General features: G+C 35.3%; 1 protein-coding gene across 3 annotated transcripts; it reads right to left on the minus strand.

Annotated features, from left to right (window-relative positions):
* Positions 1 to 4,010: 4,010 nt before the first annotated feature.
* Positions 4,011 to 8,984, minus strand: LOC122052084. 3 transcript variants are annotated; one of them, XM_042613480.1, is made up of 4 exons: positions 8,276 to 8,984; positions 5,634 to 5,906; positions 4,239 to 4,565; positions 4,011 to 4,116 (listed from the first exon to the last, which is right to left on the minus strand). In XM_042613480.1, exons 1-3 carry the CDS (start codon positions 8,891 to 8,893, stop codon positions 4,260 to 4,262), a joined length of 1,197 nt encoding a protein of 398 aa, XP_042469414.1. In that variant the 5' UTR covers positions 8,894 to 8,984; the 3' UTR covers positions 4,011 to 4,116; positions 4,239 to 4,259. The 3 variants fall into 3 exon arrangements, with proteins under 3 accessions (XP_042469414.1, XP_042469413.1, XP_042469412.1); XM_042613479.1 differs by having other exon boundaries at positions 4,011 to 4,119; XM_042613478.1 differs by lacking the exon at positions 4,011 to 4,116 and having other exon boundaries at positions 4,159 to 4,565.
* Positions 8,985 to 11,129: the final 2,145 nt, after the last annotated feature.

Here is an 11,129-nt window from a genome sequence, read left to right on the forward strand (position 1 = left end):
CAACCATCACAATATTCCGGCATTGTTTCAAACTGAATGTCCAATTCGATCTAAGCCCCTATTGGCAACATGATGGGCACTGTATTTACCTGCATCCCTTCAGTGTCTACCTCTACAAGCAGTCGGGCATAGGTGAAGCGTTCCCGAGTGCATGTTAGTTTGTCCACGTAGAACGGTCGCCTAATTTCATAACCCACAGGCTTAATACCCTTGGAGTCCAGCAGTTCGCTAGGAGGCCATGGATTTTGACCCAAACTGAAACATATCTTCCATCTCCATCAAAAAGAAAGCAACTTGGCATGAGCTCGAGGAAGAGTGGGCTGCCGTATGCAAAGTACAGACTGCCGCTAGTACTCTTCTTGACATGCTTGTGGATGGAAATTTTGACTTGGAAGAAAAGGCTGTAGTAAAGGCTTGTGTGTGCAATGCTCTTTGGATTTCTTTTCTGGTTCACTTGAAGTTAACCACTTCGAGCATCAAGCATCTTCTTTCCTTGATAAAAAAACAAGTGTTTATCTACATTGCATAGTCATGTTTCATTTGCTCATGTTTGATACAGAATGAAGATGTGATTATACTCCTGAATGTGCTGCAGAAGGTTTGTTTATGCCTCTATAATATATATGCATTATCATGGTAGATGTACATTTAGATAATTTTTTTTTAAAAAAAAAATCTTGCCAGTGCAGCAATTTGTTGCAGCATTATGGCCTGGATGCCTTACATAATGTGCTCAAGTATTCGATCACAAACCGAACTGCATGTTTCAGGGCAAGAGTGCTTGGTTTTCTTCTTAATTGGTTCCATGAAGCAAGTGGAGAGGACATGATTGGACACATCATATCTGTGAAGGACATAAGCAAAAATTTTGCTTTCTTAGAACTGAGAAGAGTGAATCTTTAGAAAAGCATAGGTCCTTGCCTTTGACACACATTCAGTATATGCTAAAGGGAAAAGGACCTGAGGCCTTCTTTGAATTCAATGGCCATGATATTGTATGGGAAAAGGACCTGAGGACTTTAGAAAAGCATAGGTGCTACTGATCCATTCTTTTTTTTTATTATTTATTTGTTAATTTCTTTTATTTTGTCCATGTGATTTTAATGTATCATGGGAAAGTTAAATGTCTTGATATCATCTGTGACCAAATAACTACGGATTTGCTTGCACTTAATTTACTTATCATATTTTTGTCATACAGGTTGGGAACTGTTATTTGACATGACAATTTATAGATTTGCACCGTCCACCTCATCTCAACTTTCCTGATTTGTCGTAGGTAACAACTTAATTTAGCTATTTGGTGCATGCACGGAGCTATTTTCTTACTGGGTGCTTTAAACTTTGTCATGCATTACTTTCTGATCTGATGATTACTGTCCGTTTATAATTTAGGAGTTTGTTTTTCTTGAAAGCTATTGCCTGATGACTACTGTCCTTTTATAATTTGAGAGTTTATGTTTTTTTGAAAGCTAAGATTTTTATAGTTGTTGTAGGTAATAATTTGCTTGATATATATATATATATTTTGTAGTTTTTTTATCTGCACTGGATTTCCCTTTTTGGAGTTTGTAACAAACTCAACCATGTGTATTATTGAATAGGTCAAGTCCCTCCAGGGATTCCGGATTTAAAATTAAAACTGATCTGTCAATAATCAAAAACGGTCAAATATTGTATTTAAGGGTAGCTATGTAATTTTACTGGGGTGGAGCATAAAAAAAATGAAATACGGACTTCATCTTGATTATTTAAACCATTAATTTTTTCCAAAATTTAAAGTAGAGTGAGATATTTGGACTTATTTTAACAATATAATCATATTTTAGAATTTTTTTTTTTTTTTTTTTTGGATTAACCGATCCTAAAAAGTGATCAAGATAAATCTAGAAGAATGAACAGCTTCTCAACTTTTTAGGGTCATGGGAGAGAATTAATTTTCACAGTATGTCGCAATTAGAAATATCTATTTACCTATGGAAACGTTTTTCCATATTGACCTATTAGCTATCTGTTTACCTGTTGAAGCGATTTTCCATATTGTACTGTAGTTCATGTATTCAATTTTTCGAACTTAATCTCGAAGATAATCAATTTAATCCCATAAAAATTTTTTATCACCCATTAAATGTCCATGAAAGTACATCCAAACTATGAATATTTTTAAAGTTATCAGCATATCTAGTCTTTTCAGTATGATAGTAGAAGATAGAATATGTCATCCCAATGGTTTGGTCCAGTCGATCATATAATTATCTGTGAGAAAATAAATCAAAAATTATAGTTGATCAATATAGAAAAAAAATTTCTCGACTCTATCAAAATTCAAAACTTTATCCCATGATAATAATTTTATCCTGCACTCGTCAAGTCAACCCTACTCAGGGTCCATATCTAGCATTTTTTTAAAAAAAAAATAAAAAAGATGATGGTTTGAAATGAAATTAATTTGAAAAGTTTAGGGCATAGACTGATAGTTTATGAATTGTGGGGGTGTAATCGTGAGGGGGTATTTTTGAAAATAAATTGGTCATTGTCATCGTCGTCCCCTAGGCACGACCGCATGAGACGGGAGAATTTAATTTGTGGCGCGACATCATCGGACACATAGGCACGACCTGTCATTGGATAAATTTTAGGTCTTTAATCGGCGCCTTCTTTGAATGATCCGCATTTAACCTCAAGTAAATCCGACCCAATAACTCCTGATGTTCTTTCTTTTTCTTCATTTTTTTTGAATAAAATTTTAAAATGTCACCTTTTTAATTTATTATATAAAAAAATTATCTTAATACATAAAGGTCGCTATTTGTTGGTTAAGTCAGTTGAAATTATTTAAGTTGAAATTATTAAAATTTAAACCAATTTTGATTAAAATTATTAAAAACATTTTAATATAAGAGTTTTTAATAATAATGAAAATAAAGCGTGTCGTTTTAATTTATGTCATATGAGATAAATAGAGGCCGGATCTTATTATCCAACAAAAAATTGATTAGGGATGGATCACTTATCGTGATCATAATCTGACTTAATTGGTTGTAACTTCTTCTTAAATTTATCATTCTTAAGTTATAATTTGAATTAGGATGGATTATCGAAGATCGTCCGGAGGATGATAACGATGGACAAGTGATCAAGCTGTCGGACGTCAAGTGAGGAGCGATCTCTAACCACCCACCCAACTCATTTGGAGGATGACGGCGGTAGACAAGTGATCAAACTGTCGAACGTCAAGCAAGGAGCGATCTCTAATCACCCACCCAACTCAAAGTATAATGGGGGAGACAATAAATTTAAGAAAGGATCACAACTAATTACATGTCTTCAATTGTTAGTGGATCAGATTTTTTTTTTTTTTTTATTAAGGATCTGACCTCCATAAAATAGGTTTTTTTTAAAAAAAATGTTTTTAATATTATCCAAATTTTATATTTACTGAAAAACACAAACTTAATTCGTATTATATTCCTCCTTCACTTCATCTGCACAGACTAAATCAGTAGTCGATTGATCTAAATTTATTAGTCAACTACCATATATCTAACAGGTAAACTTTCTGTTAGACTGTCATAATTCTGTCATCAACAATAACAAAATTAATACTCCAATCCATATATGAGATCATGATTATACTCAAAAAGTTGCAAGAAGTGCAATAAATTTGATTTGGTGTTTCTACGATTCATATACGAGAGCATCATTACACTAAAAAAATATCATGAATATAATGAATTTGTTTGAAAGCATCCCCTTCATAAGAAAAAAAAAACTAAATGTTGATATTGTAATTTCCACACAATAATCTTTTATCTTAAGCTAAAGCATGTGATATATTATTTTTTTAGAAAAAAATAGAACATCACATTTTATTTATATGAAAATTGAAGCATTTCCGGCACATAATCATATTTCAATTTCATGTTTAGCTAAAATAAAATTTCAAACTACTTATAAATGTCATTAAGCATTAAAATTTAACTAAAAATTATTATGAAAAATAAAAAATAATATATTTTGTAAAACTTCTACAAAATAAAATTTTCATTTCCCTTATTAACTCAAGCACCAAAGTTTGTTTACCTCAATTCTGACACAAGTTCTCTGGAGGCTTTCCTGCTTCAGAAGAACAAGAAAAGCCATTATGAATCACAGGAATGAGAAAAACCAAAAACATATTGAAGATTTTCAAAAAGATGGGGAAAAAAATTGGTTTGTCACAGAAGATCTTAACATACAGTGTATCGTAATGTCACAAGTTAATTCTGTGGCTTATCACGGTTTGCTTCTTGCCGCTCCAATTCTGCCTTCTCGAGCTCTCGTAGCTCCTCTTCTCGCTTCTTTTGTTCTGCCTCCTGCAGCTCTCTGATCTCGTCGGCTTTCTCTTCCTCCTGATCTAGATCTTCGAACTCCTTCTCCGCTGCCATGGCTTTCACGATGGGCTCTCGCAGTTCAGATATCAAGCCTCCTCCCACCTTGTACTCCTGCTCATCCCCCACGAGGAACAGCCTCTGATCGGGCCCTGAAGCCATCGGTATATCAACCGCAAGTAGCTTCATGTCATACTGCAGCCAAAATGGTTCTGAATCATCCAAAGATCGCTAAGACAGGGTAATAACATGAAAAAAGGAGTATGCACAATTTCTTCAACTAAGTGATATGTCCATTACTATAAAAAGATAGCCCGGTACATAAAGCTCTCATCAATGCAGGGTCCTAGAGAAAGGTCTATTGTACGCACCCTTACCCTACTTTACAAGAGGCTATTTCCGTCACTCAAACCCATGACCTCTAGGTCTCACAGCAGCAACTTTACCATAATGGACGGTTGTTTCCAATACGACCATTACCATATCGGAACTAAATGTAGTTTGCGTTAAGAACAAAGGAGACCATGGATTATAGCTTTAACATCACCAACATTCAAAACAGCAGCAAATGGAAACTATTGCTTAGCGCTTCTCTTTTGCTAGCCTCTTATTTCATCTCCTCTTTGTGATTGACCAATCAAATCTACCATGAGAAGAGAATCTTATTACCTCGGTGGCTCCGTCGTTACCACCCCAATATAAGTGACAGTATCAATATCAATCAACGATACCTTTCAATCATGCCGACTGATACAGATTGGTGTTTAAAACCTCATTAAGGATAAAATTGATACAAAACCCATACGATATGCTAATTAACTTACTATGTCAAATTAAATTTTAAAACATTAGTACCCAAATGATCTTTCCCGGTGACTTAAGAATTCATTTTTTCACATTTCAAAGCACACTAAGGAGCACAAGGGTTAAAGAGAACTCTATTAGCAATTATTAAGCAAAAGGCACAGGAATCATACGAGTAAAAGAGAAATTCAAACAAACTCAACTGTTAGTAATTCAATTCTGCAAAAAAAAAAAAAAAAAAAAAAAAAAAAAAAGGAATTAGGTGCAAGATAGCTAGGCTCTAATATTAGTAATTCAATTCAAACAAACTCAACTGTTAGTAATTCAAGAATTGTTGGCAGTTCAAGAAAGGAATTAGGTGCAAGATAGCAACAAGTAAAAATGGCAGACATGCTTCATCAAAATGAAAGGTATCGATAGAGCAGAATCATGAAATAGTTTCACTTTGGAGAAAGGTACCTGGCCCTGTTTCTTCTTGACTTCAACACTAACCAGACCCCTTCTTTCCGATCCTCGAATAGGAAATATTAGGAAGCATCGTTTGTTGCCAAGCTTCAGCTTGAAGTTCGTCAATTTTGGTTGACCTCCTGACATAACATAGGCTCTAACATCTGTCCCTGCTAAAGGGGCACCCATAACCTCAAGAGTTTCGGCAGATGTGTTCAACTTTCTCATTGCAATTCTGTAAACTTTATCAGGATTGATAGTAAATCTCGCCCGAAAGTACATGCCCTTACAAAGAACAAGTGAACCTTCAGTATTGTAACAATAATATTAACACAGGTTAGACACCAACTGCAATTATTATCATTAAATTGCATCAAATTATCATGAGAATGGAGAATTCCATAACACATGTAAATATCTATACCTGATTAAACAAAACTAAATATTATAGACGCTTGAATAGTGAGGGAACCTTCACTATTGACATTTTCAGTTGAATAAAGAATAATGGTTAAACAAAAAAATAAGAATATTTTTGTCAAGACAATTTTATAAGAATAGAGAGATATCTGTACTTAAACGCATTATAAATCTACAGCCTGTTGAAGTTTCTCTGAGAATAATGTTCTCTTTGCTATTATAGCATGTTTTAAGTTTCAATATTGAAATAAAGAAAATCAGAAAAATAAGAAGAATGTTAAGCAAAACTATAAAATGGTTCAGCTTGTGCAGAGATGTAAATTTGCAGTGGATGTATGGTCTTTAGACATGAAAGCAAGAAATGCAAGAGAATATATTATTATCAAAGATCTTCATAAAACTAATCGTTTGCCGAACAATGACGAGTGACATTCTCTTGCTTGAATGGAAGTGGTGAAGAAAATTTGATGCTGTCTAAAACTACACCTAAATTTCTAAATTTCAATATTCCTTTTAAACTGATTTAATTTACTAGATTCTCTAAAAATAAGCAAGCCAGCAGAAACTCTGGATCTACAAGTGCTTTATTAGAGATAACTTTTCAGACCTTGTACATTCCTATTAATCTTGACAATCCCAAACAAATTTCTATAAGCAAACTGCAATATTTCAATTGAAGGACATTGAATCCTTCTGACATTGTCAATAGAAGCAAATCTACACTATGTTGTGATAAAGTTACTTTAAGTCAAGGAATGTGTGGCAACTAGACATCCATTACAGGAAGGCCAAAATCAAGTTGACTCAGAATTTACATATGGCGTAAACTTGAGAATGCACGCATAACAACATGTTGCTAAATAAATTGAATCAAGGCAAATGCAGTCCCAACTATTTGAGATCCATATTATTGTCTAGTCAAAATTATTAAATTATGGCTAATTAAATCTCTTGTTGCTGTTCTAAAGGAATGCATTTTGAGTTTACTTTTGATCCAAGCTTTTTTTACATGTTTAAGATCACAAAACTTTCCTAAGTAGGTGTGCTTATCATATCTCTAATTGGTCTCAATCATAGACTCCAAAGTGTTACTTTATAACAAATATACCAAACCTTTGCTTAAGTACTTTCAGGTTTCCATCTTTTTTATTTATGTATTTTTGCAAATGGGTGCAAAAAGGCCTGTTATTCCTTGAAATTATTACATAACTAAATCAGACACATTCGCCAATCCAAGTCTAACAAAATTCGAGGCCCCATTAGGCACCAGACATGCATGAATCTGACACAGCCCTTCTAGCACTAGAGCACCGGCAACTAGGTTAACTTCGCTTCCAGAGACTATCTATAGGTCATCACCAACAAGAAAATACTTTGTGGTTTCATCATCTTCTCACCAGTATTCAAACACCTCTAAATGTTTTACTTCATAACAGCTAACAAATAAAAAAGATATAGGATAGATAAATTGAGAGTAAATTCATATTTTAGGTAATATAGTTATATGTTGTCCATGGACAGAGAGGCCTTCTAATCATATCAACAAAACAACAAGTGGTGTATACCAGTTCTTTCAGAAAGCCTATATGGATGTTATTAAGCTACTGAAATAAGCATGTTTCATCATTTGTCCTTAATTGATCTCTCAGTGAAAAGATCTCACAAGGTTATGTATTTACAACAAATGAATAGCAAATTATCCAGTATGATCATACTAAAAGAAATCTCATCATCTTTCCTTTACAACAAATAATCAGATTGTGTGTGGTTATGCTAAAAGTAATTTCATCAAGTAGTGTTTGGTTAACTATTTGGGTTCTCTATTTAGCTCTATGAAAGATATGAAATATATAATTACATACAATAGCAAGGATAAACATACTTTTCCCCACATTTTAGCACCACATCTACAGACCATCCTCGGAGAGGAGGACAAGACTTTCACAAACATGTTTCAGAATATTTCCTATCATTAATCACCACTGCAAAAAACTGCTTGAGTGGTTTCGAACAAATAATCAAAGTAGATGAGATGCAGCTAACCTAAAATTCCTTCCATCAGTTTCCAAACGAATACACAAACATTAAAGAGTTCGGCAATAAGATTTCATTTTCCTCTACTGATCTCATTCAGCAACAATGATTCTTCTATATGTTATAGTTTCCAAGATGCATTTCAACAAGATAGTTATAACAGTTGCTTAAGAAATGGATTCTTTGACAAAAGTACTCACCATGAAGGCCACAATGGCAGTCGCGAGCGCAAGAAACCCATACTTAGCCATGCCTTCGGAAAGCCCAATAAAGGTGCTCGCTACCCCAAACATTATCCTCCAAAGAGCGATGCAGACAGCCACCGCGCCAGATCCCACGATAACCAAATAATTCCTCCTCCAAAACGCTTCCATCTGCAACCTCACCGCCTCTCGGTACCGTGAGAAAGCCGACGAGACAGCCGACAAGGGCTTGTCCACCATCGATTTCCTAAATCCGGCCGCAACGCCCGCATTTCCGCTGTACTTCAAGCTTCTGGTGAACGAGATCCTGGAGCTGAGCCTGCTCTCGCTGGTCAGACCCAGCCCCTTGATCCCGGAACCCAAAGGCGGCAACTTGGAGAGAGTTCCGGATCCCAGGCGCGATTTAGAAGAGAAAAAGGCAGAGAAGACGCGGTTCGGCGACGATGGATCCGCGGACGGGTATGGACTCGAGGGGCGAGTGTAACCGGAGGGGGTCGCGTTGAAGAACCGCGTCTGGCCGCAAGGGATAGGGCTTCGGGGCGAGGGATGCGACGGGAACCGATGGGAGTAGAGCCTGCTGAAGCTATGGATCATCTGCTTGTAGGGTTTTGCCATGGCGGAGGGGAAGAAAGCAGGAACCGAGATTGCTTAAGCGGCAGGCCAAACAAGGGAGGAAGAAAGCCCTGCCCTGCTTTGGTTCGGTCTAGTGTAAAAAATAATTAAATTAAGGGCAATTGTCCAAAAAGTCTCTCATTTTAATTTTGAAAATGTTTCAAAATTCCTTTTTTATTATTTATAAATTAAAACTTGAGGCAATTATTGCCTTGTGACTGGAAACTCACGAGTTTAATTTAGTAGATATGTTATCCTAACTGTCTTCTAGTATATATATAGATATTACGATAATTTATTAAAAGGTGTACTATAATTAATGTATTTATCAAAAAATGTATCACGATTTTATATTTATCAAAAGACGTAGATAAGTGATGTATATTACCGAATATAACCCTACCGCCAACCAACTCCTCTGATCAATCATCATTTCCCAGGCATCCGAACCACATTTTTAAAAAACTTAGATATTAAAAAAAAACGATCATTAGGGTACCTCCCTCCTTCGTGACATGCGAGTGCAGCTCGGTCTTGTGAAACCCTAGTTTAGTGTTCGTGAGCCATCAGTTCGAGTTTTTCTCAAGCGACATCTAGCTAGCATTTCAGTTGAATTAAAAACCAGGAGTGTTCGTGAGCCATCAGTGAAGGATTCTAGAGTTTACATTACATTAATCAGCTAGTATCATAATGGCGCAAAGACGTCGATCGGGTGAATCATCATCCTCTCCACATCAATTAGCTGTAAAGGTTATCATTTTACAAACTTTGTGATATTGAGAAGCTGAACTAGTATGATTTAAATTTTTTTTATTTTTATAAAGTATAGGGTTCAGTTGATGTTGGACAGAAACTGCATTGGAACAGTGTCCTCGGTCACTTTAAAAGTTTTTTTCAACCATCCACGAAGAAAGGAACGCATGGAGGCTGTGTTATTTTACATGACCGACACATAGTGCTGATCAAACAGTCACCCTTTCGTATTTTTTTGGACATAAAAGATATGCAGCACATCCGTGGAATTTTGGTAAATATATTTGAAAATTGGGATTCAAGTAGTCAAACCTTTAGATTCTCAGGTACAATTTATAATTTTGTATTTTAATTACAAAGTAGTTGTATGGTAAAATTTAAGCTTTTGCTAAACGTGGGGCTGATACGATGGAGTATCAGTGCTTGATATGAAACGTGGGCCTGATACGATGGAGTATCAGTGCTTGATATGACATTGTATCATGTCCACGATGTTCCTAATACTTTTGTATGTGTTGGTAGAAGTCTAATAATAATTTAACTTGGTCAGGTGTTCCGGTTTGCTTCACAAGAGGAGACGTTTCATTGCTGCTCGGTATTGCAGACCGAGGAGCTTCAATTTCGATTGATTCAGCTAAAGCATCCAGTGACCTTTTTCTAACTTACTTCTCAAACAAAAAAGAAGCTACTAGATCAAGAATTGAGGAGTTGCTTAAATTTTATGGCAATTGCGTTGAAGGCGAAGATGATGTTTTATTATTTTGCAAATTCTATATTTTGTATATATTTGTTTGTGTCTTATTTTCTTCTAGTACATATAAGGTCCCGTTAAGTCTTATAGATATAGTAGATGATTTTGAGAACCTTGATAGATTCAACTGGGTTGAAGCAATCCATGAATTTATGGCTCCACAATTACCTAAGATTGGGGACATATTTTCATCAACTGAGACAAAACATGCTAACACCAACCTCCCTTACCTAAAGGGATTTGCTGGTCTTTTGGCAGTAAGTGTTTAATTTGTGTGAAAATTTTTAATATTTTGCGAACAATTATAAAATAGTTAACCCTTGTCATGGTGAATCAGGCATGGTTTTTGGAGCATGTTCCAATCCAAAAACCATACAAAATAAAAGGAGCCAGAATAAATAAGTGGAGGAATATTCCTTCACATATTAGTAAGGTGAGAGAAATGATTAACCAAGTTTCATCTGAAGAGGTAAATTTAGAATACTTTGACTATAGTTTGGTTAAAAAGTATGGTTTTAACATGTGGTTTAATATTCTTACAGGTTGTGATTGACCTAATCACTAACCAAGATGAAAGATCATTGGTTGAGAACCTTGCTGGCGTTGATGACAGTCCACATGCAATGGAGGCATCACAAATTGAAGTGAGTGTAGGAGGAAGGCAGATTAATAAGGATTGTTGTAATTGCATTATTCAAGCAAACATAAATAAAGAGCTAACAATGGAGAACATGC

The sequence above is a fragment of the Zingiber officinale genome, chromosome 3A, assembly GCF_018446385.1.
Source record: "Zingiber officinale cultivar Zhangliang chromosome 3A, Zo_v1.1, whole genome shotgun sequence".
Lineage (NCBI taxonomy): Eukaryota > Viridiplantae > Streptophyta > Magnoliopsida > Zingiberales > Zingiberaceae > Zingiber > Zingiber officinale.

What these genes read in the sequence shown, in the direction of transcription:
- LOC122052084 (XM_042613480.1), bottom strand. Translation starts at nt 8,893, where the DNA reads ATGGCAAAACCCTACAAGCAGATGATCCATAGCTTCAGCAGGCTCTAC. An exon ending in CTGCCATTGTGGCCTTCATG is followed by an intron (nt 5,907 to 8,275) that starts GTGAGTACTTTT and finishes GTTCTTTGTAAG; the next exon opens with GGCATGTACTTTCGGGCGAG. An exon ending in TCAAGAAGAAACAGGGCCAG is followed by an intron (nt 4,566 to 5,633) that starts GTACCTTTCTCC and finishes TTTTGGCTGCAG; the next exon opens with TATGACATGAAGCTACTTGC.